Below are 19837 nucleotides of genomic sequence, written 5' to 3'. Positions count from 1 at the left end.
TTGTAAGGAAAGAGCTAATGTCTCAGATAGTGACCTAATGAATATCCTAGTGACTTAGTGACCTAACCGGATTCTATGCTATTAAACGCACAGTGGTCATACAATAATTTCCAAGGGTTGCCCTGTATATGCTGTGGGCTTTTCACATCGCATTCCACAGAAAGTGTGTCCGCAGACATTGCTGCATCCATATTTGCAGACCCAACTTTGCTCTGCATGTCAGTGTTGTTCAAAACATAGTGGTCGCAACATGTTTTCACTGCTTGCAGCATTCAAATTCATGGCCTTTGAGAATACTTTCTGGTTCTATGAGGGCATTATCGAGGTGTACAGTGTGGACACTTAAAGCACTAGTCATAGCATTAGCACGACAGATGCAAGAAAGGTGACAGGAAAAATGCAATGCCCACAGCTCATTTATTTCAGGTAGAAAGACAGGAATAATAAGCACATTTACAAAGGATCATGTGCCAGCTTAATGGCAGTCTGTTATCAATTCCACATGCTATATTAGGATTTGTCATCATAGAAATCAATTTCGCCAGAAAACGGTGAGGTCGACATGTCACTAATACTAGGTATACATGCAACACATGTTCCTGTTGCCTTTATGGTGTCGTCATGTTAATGCAGCAGTTATCGCTTTAAAGGAACACTAAAGAGAAATACTAAATTAGTTTAAACTGACAAAGTATTCTATCAGAACTCTGTTGGTGTTAATTTTGCAGTAATAGGTTGATTATTAGAAGAGAAAATGAAGGTCAAAATGCAGTGTTCTGAATTTCGTGGCGAGACCTAAACCTTGGTGTGATGTCATAGAGTTCAACAAATTTTGTAGTATTTAGGACACCGTGCTCCAGTAAAAGCTCTCGAAACTTGTTGCTGAGTTCAATCTGTGGCCTATTAGAATACAGTGTAGTCCATCTTTGCCGATAAAAAATTGACTAGGTCTTAGAAGATGTCGTCAAAGTCCATGACGTTTTGATGAACTGGGGTGGAAACTCTGAAGTCACATTGCCACCCATTTCTGAGTCTCTTGTGGCTTACTAAGCCTCCTTTCATGGTAAGCGTGACATTTCCAGTAGTGTAAAATTGTAATTTAAAAATTCAAATGGACTTATTTTTCTCTTTAGTGTCTTTTTAAGCATGAAATGACTCACTCGAGAACAGCTTCTACTGTGAACGCCACTTCTTAGTGGCACCTGCCAGTTGATAGGCAGTGCCTGTCGGGAGCTCCCCACATGCAAATCGTCGTGCAGTTCATCAACAACATGGCGGTCTGCCTCCTCTACCTGGGCCGGCTGAGCGAGGCGGTCCACCTGCTAGAGTCGACGATGCACGGTGACCCCGCGCTCTGCTTGCACGAGGGCTACCTCTTCAACGTGTGCACTCTGTACGAGCTGCAGTCGTCCGAGGCGGTCGCCAAGAAGCGCAGCATGTTGAGGCTTGTCGCCAAGCACGCGGGCGACGGCTTCAACATGGCCTCGCTCAAGCTTCAGCCGGCCAAGACGTGACGCTGACTGGGCAGCACGCTGTTGTAGAAAGTCTCGCCACGCAACAGGCGATGCGTCGATGGCAGCAGACATTCGAGTCTCCTGCAGACTTACGTTAAGTGCTGTTCACGTCCCCTCATTACGTGTGGTTGATGGTGCGCGTCCTGATGTGCAAAAGCACATTGCCTGTCGGGCTGATATGGTGTATCAGCCACTTTCAAGTGGTTAGGCCACGTGGGAGCATTGTGATAGATGTCAAGGAAGCAGAAATGCAGACAACACAGGGACAAAGTGTAAAAAGCACGAAGAAGCTATAGAAAGACGTTCAAGCGCAGTAATAGACACAGCAGTGCAGTAGGCACGCATTCATTTATTTTGTCAATGTTATCTATTGCACTTGAACATTCTTCTCTGTGCCTGGCCAAAAATGCCGTACCTCTGCGTTCTTCAAGCTGCACAAAGATGGCACGCTCTCTTGAAACCTTTCTTTCTTTGTCATTTGCAGCACTGTTCTTAAAGGAATAATGTGAACTCCATCACTCAACTTTCACCATCGTGAAAGAGTCAAGGTCAATGCGCATGTCAGTTTTCTGTCTGCTTGTATTATGTATGACATGTATGAGCAGTAATGTTGACTCATTCTCTGCAGTTAACCATTTTGTGTACCGATACTAGAAACCATTGCCTGCCAGTCTGATACGGCATATAAATATATTTAAAATAATTGTTGACATTCAAGTATCATCCTGAACCTCAAGTTGGGTACGAGCATTCAGCTATATGTTATGTTTGGCTGCCTTCCACAATAGGTTTAGCTCAACTTGTACATCTTAATGTTGATTGGCTATCAGTTTAACACTGCATGACATGCAATGTGAAATAATTAGTCATAATCAATGTCTGAGGGCAAGCCTGCCACAGGCCTGTTGCTTTACTTTGTGGTACATACTAAGCCAATATCTTATTTGAATTCAGTTTAACTCAAAACTTTCATGATATAGGACACAATTACTTGTTGCTTTGACATGGTGTAATGCCTAGTTATAGCTAATCAGGTATAATTAATTATTGTTAATGAGTCGAGGATTGACTGATATTATTAGTATGAACTACTATCAGAAGCACACATTCACATTTCATGTGCCGTACTTACTTGATTCTAGCGCGCCTTCGATTGTAACGCGCACCCATTTTCCGTGACTAAAGAAAAGGAAAAAACAAAATCAGCCCTCAATTTGAACACACACCCGTTTGCCACGACCTAAAAGAAAAAGTCCTTTACAGTACCGCGCACCTCATTTTTTCATACAGGAATACAACTTTCTCTCATATGGAAAAACAAAGGTTTACTCCCAATACACTTAAGCTGCGATAAATAAAGAAAGTTGCAGTTTCACCCGAAAGGTAAAGCATTGATTACGATAGCAAATTAGTAGACATCTATATGAAAAGTAAGGATAGCACTTTTATCAGCCATACACGTTTTCAAACATTCACTTACTAACTAAATTAACAAGCATGGTGTCGCACACGCACAAGCAAGCATGAACAGGTCTCACGCAATGACCGCGGAAACTTTATCAAAACGCTGGAGTGGGGAAGTGCGGTAGCAGGAGCGAGCGAATTAACCCTTGTGTGGACACTCGCTTCAACGTGCACTAAGCGACGAGAACACAGTGCGGTGCGCCTAGATGTGTAGACTCTTGTCTCCATCACAGATCGCTTTCAAGCTAGGGGCCGCGCAGCCGCACCGTACGTCCCAGCCGCCAGAGTAGAAAGCTTCGCCTGTTTGCGCGAGTCCTGCACGCAAGTTTCGGGAACTCCGAACGCCCATGATGCGGCCCGATCTCCCCTCATCTCCGCACACGTGACCACTTTTCTTTTAATTGCGGCATCGTGATGAACTCGGCATGTCTTTGCAGTTGGCACTTCCATGTTGATAGAGCAGACACGGAAAACGGGAAGACCGGGAAGACGGACGGTGCACTAACCTTAGCACACGTACTATAGCACATGGAGGAAGCTATGGCAGCTTGGCTTGAAGCGCGTGTGAGGTGGCCATTTGGAATTCCGATGGCAATATGGTAACGCAGATTTAGGCTCGTACTCGATTCTAACGCACAGGCTATTTTTGGGCCCGTTTTATCGGAAGTGCATGTTAGGTTCCAGTAAATACGGTAAATTGTATTCTACGATACAGAGCCTACCAAGGTGGATTTCCAGTAGACACATTCCTGCGGTTGAATTTCCTCTTTGCTTCAAAATCCTGTGCGCCCACTCTTGTCTGGTAACATCAGTAACTATTGCAACGACGCATTTTACATGCACCATGAAAACATGGGTGAAATGTACATGTTCAGTGTGTTTTCTTTTTTCAGCTGATGTATGACAGTCCACGTGTTACATTGGAAATGTTCCATGAGATATGACAGTGTCTGTAGCAAGTCAGTGGTTGTACTTTGACGATCATGCAGATACTATGTATAGTAAAATAACCTGAGCCTTCATGCAAACTTTATTCATAATCCACCTAATGCTGCACTATATGAACTCCCTGCTCTAATAAAGCATATAATCAGACTAACTAGTAATGTTACCAATGCTAGCAGAAACATTAATTTGTGCAGTACTTTCCTTATGTGGCTACAATATGCCTGTGTCAGTTTCTAGCATGGAAAATCTATCTAGGAACTTTATCGTGGTGTTACCATAAAGGATGCATTGGTTGAAAATGTTCAACTCGGAATATCTTACAAAATGTTTTGGACTTGTTCATATATGGAAGTTCCTTAAGATTGAAGTGTCAGTGAACAGTGGTTTATAAGAAAGATAGGTTGACAGCACTGCTTTAATCTTAACTGTATTGTCATGAACTGCTCTGGTTATGTAGTTGCATTGCCATGACAATGCACTGTATCATAGCCTCTCATATATTTTCTGTGCCTGCTCACTAACTGCACTTCCCATTCCTCTGCACACAAAGCACATGAAAAAAACACAGTAATCTTATCATCTGTTGGCTCAGCCGGGTCAGAAGAGAGTTTCTTTGTGAGCACAAATTTGAAGGAGACTACATCTAGCAGGTGTTTAATGCATTCAACAGGGGACTTGGCTGTTAACACAAGTGCATGATAAGTTCCCTTGGTTAGGAATTGCTTCGGTTGGCATTCAAGCCTCAAATATTCGAGGTATTGCAAGAAGGACGAGTTCAGCCACAAAAGGCGCTCATCAGCAGGAGACTCTTACTGCTTGCTGTCTGGCATGTTTTTGTATATGTGCTGCACACACTTACTCACGTGCATCAAGATGAACCACCGATGCATTGTGTCTATTAACTCGACTGTTAGGGCTGCTTTAGCAAAGGCGATGTCACACGTGTGTCCAGTTTGCTCCTGCAACAGCTTCCAACACTGCTGTCACTTTTCTGGTGACAGAACCTGAAGAGTTCTGTGCACATTCATCACTTCAATATTAGATAGATAAACATGCTTCCTCGTAAGGAACCGTGCAGGTTTGGTGACGCTCCCCTGTTGCATCTTGTATAAACTTTTCACATGAAAGGATGTCACCTGACCATTTTTGCCATGTTTCGGGCCGAGAACTGTGACCTGATATTCTTTGTAGGATGGCATTGGTCAAAGGCAACAAACAGCTTTCGGGCAGCATCGTCGGGATGCTTTATAGAATGCTGTAGTTTCCCATTGCAAAGCAGTTCCAAAGCGAGGACATTAATTTTATGGTTGTCTGTGACTGTCCGTGCTACAAGGAAGCCAGCTGTCTCCACTTCCTTTAGTACATATTTTATCAGTGTGAACAGCTGCTACCAGTGCAGTTCGTGAAAAAAATGCCCCACAGGCATTCGAATTTGCACAGAGAGTCCTGTCAAAACAAAGCGCAACAATGAATTTGCCAGGACTGGTTCACCTTTCGTTGGAGTTCCATAATCCTGACCCAAGTCAACCTCTCTGACAAAGGCGTCTTTTTGCTTGTTGTATTGAAGGTGCCGTTGTATCCTCATTTCGTTAACTACGAGCAAGCACACTTTGGCTTGCTGTGGCAGGGCATTCAGATTTTCTAGTTCTGCTTTGAGACGCTCTTTCACAAGACTTTTGAATCCCACTTCACCAGTAGTCACTCCCAGAAACCTCTGCAAGGTCGCTCGGCTTGGAGGCTTCAGGAGATTCTTAATTCTTATGAATTCGTAAGGTTTTGCTGATAGATTTCTTAGGACAATCCAGTTACGAGCTGTAACTTCAGAGTATGTAGGTCTGATTTTGGAGAAGTTAGTCACCTAGCCAACAACGATGCAGGCTCCTACATGCTTTTCTTGTGCTACTTCAAGTACTTTGATTAAAACAGTCAAATTACAATCTTCTTTTACTTGCTTGAGTTCTTTGTATTTCTCAACAGTCTACTGCAGCCATTGTATCTTTCCCCTTAAATCGCACTCCTTCGATCGCAATTTCTGGCGTTCTAAAACTGAAATGCTGCTGTGAACTTCTACTTGAGTGGCTTTGTGTTTCGAGGCGAGTTCAGTAGGAGCATGCACCTCGGCTTGCTCTGGAAGGTCAAAACACTGAAGTTCTGTAGTACCTGGAGAGCTAAAACTTGAGGGAGGTACGTCTTGGCGTACGGAGTCTTCGTCGGCTCCAACAAAAAGGCTCATTGCAGTCGGTTTCTTTGAGAGGCCATGCAGCAGTGATGTCAGCAACGACCGCCCATTTCCTCACAGCCGCAACGTCCCGAGATGTCTTTGGCTTCGATTACATGTACTCAGGGAGGTTGTCAAAAAAATCTGGCAGTTGCTCTTCTCTTAAGCTTCAGAGTTTTGCATCCTTCTTTGGAGTCCATGGGTAGAAAATGACAGCCACACACAACCAAGTAATGTGATGTCGTATTAGGCACCCAGTCTTTTCCTAGCAATGGCTCTCGACCAAGATGCTTTCGCTTCACTGTCGCTAGCAATCTCATGAAACGAAGGGCCAGGTACCTTACGTTTACCATCCAAGTTGCACTTTGGAACACAGCAGTAAGCCATGGCATCACGAGAACACATAAAAATCTCCAGTCGCAGGACTGCAACACATGTTTTGACATACAAGCTCGTGGCGAATTCCCAGCACACTACCCAAGGCTGGCGGCACCACCTTGTGGGAAACGGCGTCAACTGGTTAGAGAGAACAGACAATGGCTTTGCTGCCTTCGAGCAGGCACAGAAAGTATATAGGAGGCTGTGACTGTATATGTGTGTAAATAGAAAGCACGAGAAATAGGTATATGTCTGTGGACCACGGGTGGCTACAATGTGATTGCTGGAATGGAATTAAATGTGAAGTTATGGTCAAAAATACTCTTGCGTTGAGTTTTGGTTTTGTGTTCACAAATTGACACGAGCAGTTTTTGTTCCATGAAAAATTTTAGGTTCATTCAATCAGAATGTTTTGTGGTAGATCACCGATTGATGAAATCCCCTAAATGCTATCACAATGCGTCTCTCTCAGGTGACAAAATCAGGAGTTCATAGATATTTTTATATTGTGTTGTAGTTTTTTTTTTTTTTATTGTGTGTGGACACAATGTGGGACCAAGGCGTAGTTCACCGGATTGCTCAGTCTTGCTTGACTATGGAACGCCGAGATTCGGCTGAGAGTTCATGTTAGGCAAGTCATTTCCGTGTGTCAAAATAGTTCTGATTTTATTACATTGCCTAGTAGTAGATGTGCAACATGCGCCATGCTTCGTAGCGCGATGGCTGGTTGTGCATCTTGTTTTTGGTGGTGAGAGGTGTTTTCAAGAATACAAGCTGTTTGATAAAGCTACAAGCACTGCAAGAATATTTTTGTGACACTTTTACGGCGATGACTTAGGTTAACATTCTTCGGCCTTCAAGGCATTTGTCTGAAGTATCGCCATTATATTTATCTTCGTCATGTTTTCTTGGCAAAAACACTGCATTGCTACCATTGTCTGAAGTATCACCATTATATTTATCTTCGTCATGTTTTCTTGGCAAAAACACTGCATTGCTACCATTATTATGGCTGCAGCACTGCTATAGCGTCCACTCACAATTCCATTCGTAGTCGTCCAGCTGCGAGCAATATTTGTAGCTGTCATTATCATTGGAGCCATAGTGTTGCAATTGTGGAGTAACTGTTCAACCAGCTACTACTGACTGTTCAGAGTGCTTCTCAAAGAACCTTTCCTTTGAGGTGCTTTCCTACAAGCTTTATTTACTCTAACTTGGCGACTGTGGCAACTTAAATAATTTCAGCGCAATTAGGACAGCTTTTTTTTTTGTAACCGATAGCTTTCATTGGCATTTTCACCCGCTTTACGGCTTGTTTGTTTCTAGCCATCTATGGCCAACTTGGGATGTTAGATGTCACTAGAAATACATAATGAATAAATAATAACGTCCAATGGTCGGTTTCAAACCCTGGTCCCCCAGCAGAGGAGCTTGATACTCTAGCCATTAGACCTTGGACGCATGCCAGAAAAGGCGGAATAAACTCGTGCAAGCCAAAGCTTAGACGTTTGGCATGCTCGGCACGGCGTATGGGAACAGTTTACCTATAAGTGAGCACACCCATGTTCTAGACGAAGAAAAGTTGATGGGCTCGTCTCGGATACCACATTTCGATATGCTAAATTTTATTTTGGTTACAATCTTAATAAGGACACTTGTAACACCCCCTGCTTCCTGGCCAGTCTCCCGTAGCGAGTATCAACCATTCTTTGGTAACAACAGGAAGTTCGTAGCATGTATCTTATCGTGCTATGGTGCGTTTCTGCAAGGTCAAGCGCGATTCAACACATCCTTCCGCTTGCTCTGCAACGCCCACCATGGTGGCTGCGGGACACGCTCTTCACTGAAACCTGCCTAGTGTCTGTGTCATAATGTGCATGCTATCGATCACAAAGATATAAACCCAAAGTTGGTTCTGCGAGTTTCTCTTTTTGTGAACAACTGTGCATATTAATAACTTCCTCCTGTGGTTCATTGTGGGCCACATTCTATTTCTTCTGCCCAGAGAATGATCTGAAATGAAAACACTTCAGGTTGCTCCTTTAGATAATGTGAAATTCACTTGTGGGTGATTATCTCATTGCTTAGCCAGAAAGTGATACATGCCTTAGGTGCTGTGGCACCAGAATGCGTGAATAAGTTCTTGCAGTTGTTAGAAAGCCACTCCACACAAGTTTGCTTGTACAAGTAAAAATCTTTATTACGAAAGAGAAAATGTCATAGAAAGTGTCTGTGTTGATCTATAAAATACTCTGTAGAAAAAGAACTGCATCTTGAAGATCATAAAAGCTTGCTCCAGAAGAAAGGAACTTTTCCAGGCTATATATCGGCATGAGAAATGCAGTAAACAGAACAATGCATAAAACAGTACTTTTTGCCTTTGTATATAGTATGCAGTACACGCAGGGGATGCTGTGCCTTAAAATGGCAAAAACAATAAAAAACGACGACTGGAAAGAGGTTTGCATTCAAAACGCCAATGCACAATAATGCCTCTTTGAAAACAACTGTTGCGAAATGTTGACACTATTAAGCAAAATATCCTTCCATAAGAAGCATGATTTCCGCAGCAATCATTAACATTCTTCAGCAACAAGGGTAGAGAACTGATAAACAGGCAAAAAAAAAATAATAATAAAAACCTGCAGTAGTGCTTTTCCAGTTCTGTATCAAGACAATAGCAACTGCAGGCAAAAACTGCAACAAAATAAACCTGCAATCTAGATTTTTAAGCTGTGTATCAAGACAACATTGACTGAAAATACAGAGCTACAATGCCATTCAAGCTCTCTGGTGAATTCTCCAAGGAATCACTCTTTTCCTGATTTTATGTTCAACACCATCATTGCTTCATAACAGTTATATTCAAGAACGGGCACTAATGTGCTCTGATGACTGGACAAAAATTTTTTTATTGTTATTGCCGTCCTGTGGTGGCAACCACCACAAAAAATAATCGTGCCGTCTTGAATAAACAACAACAAAGAATAGGAGCTTATGTGAAATTCTGATGCTGTCGAACACAAAAATCATTTGGAATGAATGATTCCTTGAACGGTCTTGCGGTTATAATTTACGGCAACCCTTAACGTGCAGGCTAATAAACAATCAAATATAGCAAAAAGTTTTGAAGTGGTGCTTTTTCTAGTTACTGTCACACGTTGATATGACAGTGAACGGCGAACATCAAGCTGCATCGCTACTCCGGAGTCTTTGGCACAAATGAAGAGACTAGATGGACAACTTGATATGCTCTGACTAGGCGCAGGACTTCAGAGAATTGTTTGGGCTCGGTAGTGCAGAGAAAGTAACAACAATGAAAGGAGAAAAGCTCAAAGTTTCATGCAACGTGGCCTGACCATAACGGGGAACAACACAACCAGCAAAAATGGTTTTTGAGATGAGACTAGTGTTCTTTCGATTGCTTTTCTTTCTTGCGACCTTTCCTCGAGCTTTGTCAACGAAAGGTCACGGCACAACCCTGACTACACTCAACATCCAACTGAGAACAAAAAAAAGTTATAAATTGAGAGAGGAAAAAAGTAAACACTGCCGTTCACTCGCAAGCTAGTTTGTTGTTTCTAGAAAACCGTTGGGGTTCTTCTTTTGCCAGTTCCACATGTCCTTGCCTAGAAAATGAAAGCCACAAAGAAAAACAAGGTTGTTTGACAATGATTCGTTTACATATCAGCAATACTGGCCGCACTCTTCAGTGCGATTACAGGAAGGGAACAACTAAATTTATGATTTCACCCTACTTGCATCTCAATTGCTGGTTGTGCGCTAAAGTTGCTAACTAAAAAAACAATTATTGAAATGGTCAATTAAGGAATGCATTAGGAATTCCAAACCAACATGTCAAATTCACCACAGCTATGAATTTCGGCTCACAAAAATTATTTTGCCCTAAAGACAGTCGTTGGTTGCAAATAAAAAAAAAATTAATGTTTTACATGCCAAAACCACTTTCTGATTATGAGGCGCGCCGTAGTGGGGAACTCTGGAAATTTGGACCACCAGGGGTTCTTTAATGTGCACCTAAATCTAAGTACACGGGTGTTTTCGCATTACGCCCCCACAAAAATGCAGCCGCCGTGGCCGGGATTCGATCCCGCGACCTTGTGCTTAGGAGCCCAACACCATAGCCACTAAGCAACCACAGCGGGTGGTAGTCAGTTGCAGGGCACTGCTTTCAAACAAGTATATAATCCACTCATTTACACACATACACACACTCTTAAACATGTCCTCTCATCGGCTGCTTTTGGTCTCAATGCTCTGCCCTGGGAAACCACAGACAGTTTGAATTAACCATATGTCCTGTTATGCCGATTCAGAGCTTCAATATACCTTACAGTATAACAGGCTAATCAAAATTTTCAGTATTATGGTGGCTGCGAGGAACGCCAAAATGGGATGTCCTGAATTAATTTCAACCAGCTGGAGTTATATTAATCTACATGGCAAACAAGCATTTTCACATTCCGCTTCGTCAGAATGCAAACTTGGCAGCGGAATGCAGCAACCTTTGAACCACCCCGGCAGGTTTATCTGTGCCAAGAATGAACACTTCTTTTTTAACGTTAAGGAAATGCAGATTACGTTTTGGAAGAGTACCTCACCAGCCATACATGATTCGTGGTGTCTCTCTCATCGTGCCCCTTCTATGATCTTAAGATACCGGTGGCGCAACTTACACATGTCGTAGAGAGACTTCTCAGCCTTCCAGCCAAGCTCCTTCTCGGCACGGTCCGGAATCGCGTACAGCTCGGCAACGTCGCCCTGTCGTCGGTCGACTATCTTGTATGGAATCTTCGTGCCGGACGCTTGCTCAAACGCGGCTATCACCTCCAGCACCGTGGAACCCTGGCCTGTGCCCAGGTTGAAGGGCTGCAAACAGACAAGGTTAAAAGAAGCACAACACTTGGAACGCACCAGCGAGATACAGCGGTCGGGGATTTGCCGTCTGGTGGCATCTCAAAGATGGCAGTGTTTGCCAGACTGTCTGCCAGGCAAGAAGTCGTGCTTGATAAGAGGGCTAGTGAGCGAGCGCCCTGGAGTTGACTAGAATTACTATAGAGAAATGTGGCATGGCAGTCGTTAAGCTACCATGGAAATAACGGTTAGTACATGGGTTTGTCTAATCTTTGTGCTTATGGCTTTGGGCGTTCTTGTGGCGTTAGTTACTATGTTTTACCTTTCCAACTTTCCGAGAAATTATATATGTTTGTTAAACATGTAACGGCGATCAGTTTCTCTGCAGAAGAGGAATTATTACGCATTGCTACATTTATAACGCAATATTTAGATGAAATTGATCAATTCACAAACGGATAAAGTTGTTCGAAGCTAGAAGGGTGAAGTTTAGGCAAATCCGTGAACCCATTCTCAGGATGGCTGAACCGTCATGCCTGCAGCTCTCATAGACGCTAGTGCCCGAGCTCCTTGTGGTAATTTTTGTAGGAAGCCCTACGATCGGCACTTATCACTTGACGCACTCCAGAGCTTATGATCTGAATAGAGCATGGACTGCTTGTATCAAGGCATTCTCTCAAAAAAATCCATTGCTGTATGTACGTTACAGTCAACAGTAAAACAGGACACCTAGCTAGCAATGACAGGACGTTTCTTTGCATTTATTGAAAAGAAGTGGCTGATGTCATCAGCTGGACATGCATTTATACAAAAAAAGATTGCCTATGAGCCGTTATGCTCTATCTCAGTGTTAATTGATGGCAGAACACTAACTGCATGTTCCCTTTAACAGTGGACCGTGCTGTACATACCAAGCGTTAACATAAAAAATAAAGGTTGACGTAATAGTTCTGCGGAAAGCCAAAAGGTACAAAGAAGTACGTAATTAATAAAGGGAAAATTATTTTATTTTTATTAAAAATAAAGGTGTGGTAAGGAGTAATCAAATTCTACAGCCACACTTTTTCTACTTTTCGAAAAAGATATTGCATTTAGCACTGCCTTGTTAGTGCTCAATTGTATAGGAAGAGTCCTTTTGATCAGCATTGTTCAGTAAAGATGAAAAAGCGTAACCAACCTTGCAACCGTGGATCTCTCCGGCCATGACCTTTTCCAGCGTTGCCACATGACCTTTGGCAAGGTCAACCACATGGACATAGTCGCGAACGCCTGCGTTGCGGCAAAAGAGGCTTCCTCAGTTATGTACAATGTTTACAAATCTGTTTTAGGTGTTCTTACCATCCACGTCTGCCTGTGGTGTTGCTGACAACAAAACTCCTTTAAAGCAAAAGATGGGCAAAGCAGCTTGGGTTGTGGCCAGTTGGTCGGCAATCATTTGAAGTGAAATATCAAACATTTAGAGGCACACATCAAAGCATGCCTTCAAAGAAAGCAGAAGGAATACTGGTGCAATCGATGTAGAACATTTGTAAACCACGGGCTTTGTGAAAAAAACTGCACCGCTATGTATTTTTGACCACAGCCATTAAAACAATATGATACTGTCTGTTGCAAACGTTTCTCAAGGCACATGTGTTCAAATTCCAGGATGTGTGCCCGTGTTGCTGAAATATTCAGATCTTTTAGGAATTCCGTGCCCCGTGAACTTTTGACACTAACAGTACACAGCCATGTGTGCTAGAGAGCATGTTATGCTCACACACACGCACGGTTGAGATGTCAACATTCTTTTAATTTTCGTTTCATCCCACTGCCCTTATTCAAGAGTGCACAGGTTCATAATACAGTTGGACCTTGTTATAACAAAGTCACATTCATTACATAATTGCCTTTGTTACATATGTTGCATGCTCATATCAATGAGAAAAATGTTATACTTACTGCATTATATTGAGACTTGATTGTAAGCTTGCACATTACCATTCACCTCTCTTGTCTATTGTCTATTGTTGCAAAGCTAAACGATGCGCATGTGCTTCTAGCATTTGCTGCACAATGCCCTTCATCAACAATAAACCAGAGCGTTACATGTGTTCAGGTCAACGAAAGTAAATGATAATTTCTTGATTATCTATAGCCGGCCAAATGGTACACCTTTCAATTTTATAAGGCCATAAGACATGGGCAGCCTGATGTATTATCTGAAACTTTTTGCCAATTCTCTCAAGAAAAAGATGGTTCGAGTAGCTGGGCTAATCAAGCACTATGTTGGCGATCAAGCTCACCTGTGCCGTCGCGGGTGCCGAAGTCGTTGCCAAAGACGGACAGCTCTGGCCGACGGCCAATTGCCACTTGTGAGACGTAAGGCATGAGGTTGTTGGGTATGCCCTGGGGGTCTTCGCCAATGTAGCCGGATTCGTGGGCGCCTACTGGATTGAAGTATCTGAGCAGCACTATCGACCAGCCCTGGGATGTACAGGAATAAGACAAAGGCCACTCGCTATAGAGCTACAGGTCTTTTGTTGAAAACAGTCACTTGTATTCCAGTGGGACCAGAACTGTACCCGAAACTAAATGAAATGTGCAAGCTCGAAGGCAGCTAGTGCAAAACAGTCAAAAAATTGTCATAACAAAACAAGTTATAATAAACTCGTAGATACAACGAACCCTGGCTCTTTGATTGAAAACAGTCACTTGTATTTCTAGTGGGGCTGCAGCTGTATTTGAAACCACAGCTGCCATGAAAAAATAAATAAAAAGCATGAGCTGGCTTATCTTTACAGCAACAAGATGAATCTCAAGTGATTTCAAAAATATGCTTATAAGGAAATCAACTAAATGAAATTCACTGATGCAAGAAAGGTGAGGCGTGCAGACAGGACACAAGAGAAGTGGACAACACGAACACCGGTGTTCGTGTTGTCAACTTCTCTTGTGTCCTGTCTGCACGCCTCACCTTTTTTTGCGTAATGAATCCTTACCAACTAGCTCAGCTTTCTGTCGTTCTAAGTTCACTGAACCTGTCGGAAATTTGATAAAGGTCCCCAAACTATTCTGATTATCGGATTGATTGATTGACTCATTCATTCATTCGGTTTGTTTAACATCCCAAAGCACACGAGTGTTTTTGCATTTCGCTCCCACTGAAATGCAGGCACCGTGGTTGGGAATCGAACCCAGGCAAGCCATCTTAACATGTTAGTGTGGCAGCAATTTTCAAAGTCTCAATTCCTGCGTGAGATTACTTGTGCATAGGGTCACTTGTCTTATTCCTCTGGTGCGTAGTGACCTACCTACAAGTAACCAGGAAGCTGTGCTCTTTCGAAATTTCCTGAACTTGCAGAGGGGACGGTTGCCTTGACTTGTCAACACAAAAGCAAGAATATTCCCTCTCCTCCGATTTCTGGCAAAGATGTTACTCGGGCACTGTGGAAATGCCCTGCATGCCGCACAGGAGAAATAACTGCCACGAGCCAGCCATGACTTATACCGCAGTGAATGTGTTAATGGAGCTCTTAAAGGGAGTCCACTGCACAATGTGTGAGATACGCAAAGTGAGAACTACTGACACTGGTTTGTCGAAATTAATCACTTAAGGAGCTTTTACATTTGCCTATATGTTTTCTAGTGTTTGCACCTTAATATTGTATACACTCATATAAGTGCCGCACCCCCACATTGGAGGGCAAAATTTTGGGGAAAAGGTTCAAAACATCCCGCTGCAAAGCGAAGTCAGTTCCATAGCTGCCAGATGACGCTAGCTGCTTTTCCGTCCATGCTGCCCAGGCCGGCGCCGGCACGCCATTATTTCTTTGCTGTGGTGTGTCATCTCGGCTATGTTTGCTTTCCAGTCAGATCGGTGGTATTTCGCCTCTAGAGCAGGGAGCCCAGTGTGGGTCAGCACTGCTGAGGGACCATGGGCTGGCATCCGAGGTTGTTTACTGCAGCGTTATGTCATTTGCGCCTCTCTCACCCTCTGCTACAGTTGCGGAAACAGTATGAACCTTTAGTGGGCCATCATTGGCCTGATTTGTGTAAGGGCCGTTCCCAGCCAAGATTCTAGAAAAGAAAGTATGGTCCTTACACGACTGTATGCGGTATATAAGAGAAAAAGACAAGTCGTAAATGTCACATCAGTTTTCCTCTAACGTATAACTCTCAATGGACGTTCACACAAAGATACGCCATTTGCATGCCCATGCTGCGACACTCACCTTCTCCGAAGCACTGAGATCCTTGAGCATTTCCTCAATAAAGTACTTGGTGCGTCCGTAAGGGTTGGTGCAGGACTGACCCGTCGGGTGGTTCTCGTCGATTGGCAGGTACTGAGGCACGCCATAGACTGTGCACGAGCTCGAAAACACGATTTTCTTAACATCGTGACTCCTCATCACCTGCATTTGAAAGCATGAGGTTTTGAAGCTTGAAGTTTATTGTTTCAGCCGAAACAATCGTATTGCCCACAGGCCAAGACTAAAGGAGAAACTAGACTCCCGGCCTAAGTTGGTCCCAACATTCTGAGCTCTAAGAAGTTGCATGTGTTCTTATCATAGGAGATGCATCAACATTTCGCGTACCCAAAACATGCCTCGGCTACCCATGTGCAACACGTATTCATTTTAAGCTTGCCTTGAGCACATGCCTTTTGTGGGACACATACACGGTTTATTAAGAATTATGGGGTTTCATGTGCCAAAACCACGATTTGATTACGAGGCACGCTGTAGGGGGGGTTTCCGGAATAATATGGACCACTAGAGGTTCTTTAACGTGCACTTAAATCTAAGTACATGGATGTTTTCACACTTCGCCCCCATTGAAATGCGGCTGCCTTGGCTGGGACTCAATCCCGCAACCTCATGCTTAGCAGCCAAACACCATAGCCACTAAGGAACCACGGCAGGTACGGTTTATTAACGATGGTTTAGCTTTCGACAACACACGAGCAGCAGCAGCCAATGTGCTGAGAAGTAATTAGGTTAGTAGTTAATTAGCTGAGCATTGTTGTCATGTGTTTATATTTGCATGATAATAAAATTGAAAATTGAAATTAATTTTGATTCCTTGTGTAATAATGTCTGCTACAGAGAGTAGTCCATCTCAAGAAGTAGAACCGTGTCACATGAAATGGGCAATTTTGTTAAATTCTGTAATAAAAATAAACACCCTATACACTATTGAAGCAACCTTGACAAGGCTGCAAGGCTGGTAAATGTTTCTTGTCAGCAGCCTTTAAACAGCATTAAAGCAGATGATATGGGCATCTAGTGGTCAGCACACATGACGTAAATCACAGACCATGGCCTCTGAGATTTTCAGGGTGTTGCAGGCGCTGCCCGATCTCAGAGGTCATGCCCAGGCACTAGACTTGTTCTCCGTGCTCTGAGTTTTCTGTAATTTGCAGCAAGTGGTAATGGTGGCGTGCTTTTTAGTTTCGGTATTAAATACATCCGTTTTTTTGTGGGCTTTTCATAATGCATCCAACTCGTGTTTCAAACCTAAAATTTTGCTCAGATGCTGCTTGATTAAAGTGGAAAGTTGGGTGAGTTGGTATACATTCAAAATGGCAAGAGTGCGAACAACACAACGGCAGAGTGAAAGGACACAGGTCCTGTGTCCTTTCACTCTGTCGTCATCTTATTTGCGCTGTTCCCATTATGAATGCTGCTTCATATCTACGCTATCTGAAACAAAGGCTTCTATGTGCTCCAACATTTCACTGAAATTGGCCTCTCATTACTAATTGAAGTAACGATCTGGTGATGTATCCATCTGGCCTGTGCTTTTGTTTTTGCTACCCAGTTACTTTACGATCCAAGATAGAAAAAAAGATGGAGAACTAAGCACACCATTTCCGATGCATATGGCAGGTACGACCAGCTGCACATTTATTGCACTTTTCCAGCAAAATAAACGAGAGGCAGGCAGGCATTACTGCTCAAACTATGTGGGCGTCAAGGTACTCAGAATGTGTGGCACTCACGTCAAGCAGGTTCACGGTTCCGCCGAGGTTGGTGCGGTAGTAGTCGAGCGGGATTTGCCACGACTCCCCGACAGCCTTTAGCGCTGCGAAGTGGATGACGCAGTCGAAGTGATGCTGCATGGTTCAGGAAAAGGAGAGAGAGAGAGAGAGAGAGAGAGAGAGAGAGAGAGAGGGGGAAAAAAAAGCTTGAACCAGAGTCTTTAATCGCAAAAAAAAGTTTCCTGCATGCGATTGCCAACAAAATTACTGTTGACTGATTGTTATCTATATATAATGAAAATACATTAATTCTGCTTATCTTTTAAAAAACGATTATGAAATCTTGGATACAGTATAAGGTCTCGCTTAAAGCAGATTTTGATGGTTATGTTTGCTTCTCACACTGCATCCGAATTGCAAACATTTTCAGGCATCTGTAAACATCAACCTAACTAGCTTTAGCTTTGATTTCATGGAAGGAGTAACTAGGCAAGGATCTGTTAATGGTAAATGTGACAACGAGCAAGCTGCAGGCCGAATGCAAATAACTCTTTATGGGTCATTCGTTCATCACATAATATCTGTGAAATTGTCTTTGGCTTTATGCTCATCGTAATTATATTCACACTGATATGCACAGTGGTTGTTGTGGTACTGGCATACCTACAAAGTGTTCGTGTTTCTTGGGAAGGGCTGGCAGTTTTAACCGACAGGTAATTTTTATCTGATATCAGGGATTTTCTGATAGCATCTAAATCATGAATTTGTCACATTTTTATTTTGCTGAATTAATAGTTTGAACATTCTCATGCATTCGTCAGGTAGCTATTCAGTGCGAGTTTTGCATGGTTTTACTTGGAAGTATGCTTGCCTTCTTGAAGATGTTGTCTATGGAGTCCTGGTCATTCAGGTCAGCTTTGTAGAATGTCACCGTCTTCCCGGTCAACTCCTGAACCCTCCGTAAGCTCTCGGGCATTTTACCTTGCTTATCTGCAAGAAAAAGTAGGCCCGTCATTCTGTTACCTGTGGGAAATTCACAGACAGAACATGACCTGCTCGCGCGTCCACAATAGTCACCAGACAATTGTGTCTTGGCGATTTTTTCTCATTGAAAGAAAGCGATGGCCAAAAAGCTATTCAGTCATGCAATGGAGACATCATGGTGCTCTTGGAAAATGCACAAGTACATAGCTTCAGTATCTTGTTGTGAAACCTGTTCTTCCTTTGCAAAAGCCATTATACGCTATGCAGTTCAATGCATTAAAGATGTGTGCCAATAGCACTTGTAAAATATGAAAAGCAGATGACATCAGTAGGGCAAGACTGCTTGTCGGTACAATATATATATATATATATATATATATATATATATATATATATATTCCACCTTTCCCATTTCCCGGCTAGCATGTAACTGTCGGGGTACTTGATCAGTCAAGATGTCGGCGAACTCTCGGCTGACAGCTCATTTCGTTACTGTCGCTTCATGTGAACAGCCACGCCTACTAGGTGCCATTAAAATGTGTGCAACTAAGGTAAAAAAAAAAAAAAGTTTCAGCAGCTTGTATGTCGTCTGCTCTAAGGAGCGACGCATGCGCGGTGACGCACGCGTAAAAGCAGCCGACGTGCGCACCGCGCTGGCAGCTGCAATCAAGTTGCAGCGAACCTGACAGCGCAGCGAAAGGTTTCTACTGCGCTACGCGCCGTAGCATGCAAAAAAATACCAAGAAAGCGACCGCCAAGCAATCCGTACCCGGATGAGCGTTGTGGTAATTGTCCATGACGACAACATCGTAGCCGGCGTTGAGCAACTCTAGGACGGTGTGGCTACCGACGTAGCCGGCGCCTCCCGTCACGAAGATGCTGCCCTTGGTCATCACGGGAGTGTTCCACCGCTCCCGCCAGCCACGATGACACCTATCAAGAAACGACCTTTGATCGAGGGCCGTGTGCATCGACAAAGCGGTGAAGCAAAGCCACGCGCTTTGCACAGTATGTTTTCGAATACTCTCAGGAAATTTGGCAATACGTTCTCTTTCCGTCCGCACGGAGTCAATTATCAGGGCTTTCACGTAGCACGATGATCGAATCGACCCGATACACCCACGAAACTTAATTCAACGCCCGTACACGGTGTTCCATTCATTCGACGACTGATTCAAGGGAATTAAGAAAATACTGCACTACCTATTTAGCGTTACGTGTGAGAGGTCCTAAACTCGCAATGCAGATTGAGATGGAAGGCATGATACTCACGTCTGCACGCTACGTGGAACGGCTGAGGAAATCGACGTCGACTGCCTCTGCGGCACCGCCACTCGTCATGATCTCGCGAGCTGTCTTGTGTTTCGGTTTCTAAGCGATACCTCAGCGCCGCCACACCGTTGACTGCATCAACATACATAAAAGATTAAAATTTCAAACGACTATAGATAAGCATTTCGTTTGATACTGGTCACAATGTGCATAGTCAGTTTT

At 43.4% G+C, this 19837-nt stretch overlaps 2 protein-coding genes across 2 annotated transcripts in view; one reads left to right on the top strand and one right to left on the bottom strand.

Annotated features, from left to right (window-relative positions):
- The window catches only part of LOC142557230 (trafficking protein particle complex subunit 12), a 33900-nt gene extending 24852 nt beyond the window's left edge, over positions 1-9048 (top strand). Inside the window, exon 14 of the mRNA XM_075668934.1 lies at positions 1260-9048. Within this exon, the coding sequence (XP_075525049.1) occupies positions 1260-1514 (255 nt within the window). The 3' untranslated portion in view covers positions 1515-9048. The remainder of the gene's footprint in view (positions 1-1259) is intronic.
- On the bottom strand, positions 8697-19755 carry Gale (UDP-galactose 4'-epimerase). The gene is made up of 9 exons (XM_075668936.1): positions 19616-19755; positions 19113-19276; positions 18231-18349; positions 17381-17494; positions 15612-15791; positions 13683-13863; positions 12575-12666; positions 11220-11412; positions 8697-10151 (listed from the first exon to the last, which is right to left on the bottom strand). The coding sequence occupies exons 2-9, from the start codon at positions 19234-19236 to the stop codon at positions 10090-10092; spliced, it is 1065 nt and encodes a 354-aa protein (XP_075525051.1). The 5' UTR covers positions 19237-19276; positions 19616-19755; the 3' UTR covers positions 8697-10089.
- Between the last annotated feature and the right edge of the window lie 82 nt (positions 19756-19837).

The sequence above is a fragment of the Dermacentor variabilis genome, chromosome 9 (genome assembly GCF_050947875.1).
Source record: "Dermacentor variabilis isolate Ectoservices chromosome 9, ASM5094787v1, whole genome shotgun sequence".
In the NCBI taxonomy this organism is placed as follows: Eukaryota; Metazoa; Arthropoda; class Arachnida; order Ixodida; family Ixodidae; genus Dermacentor; species Dermacentor variabilis.
This window is presented reverse-complemented; position numbering and strand designations above follow the sequence as displayed.

Bases quoted from the DNA above. Each gene is read 5' to 3' on its own strand.
- Gale (XM_075668936.1), bottom strand. From the start codon at position 19,236: ATGACCAAGGGCAGCATCTTCGTGACGGGAGGCGCCGGCTACGTCGGT. The intron at 15,792-17,380 runs GTGAGTGCCACA...TTTCAAATGCAG, and splicing joins GAACCGTGAACCTGCTTGAC to GTGATGAGGAGTCACGATGT. The intron at 11,413-12,574 runs GTTGGTTACGCT...GTCTGTTTGCAG, and splicing joins GAGAGATCCACGGTTGCAAG to CCCTTCAACCTGGGCACAGG.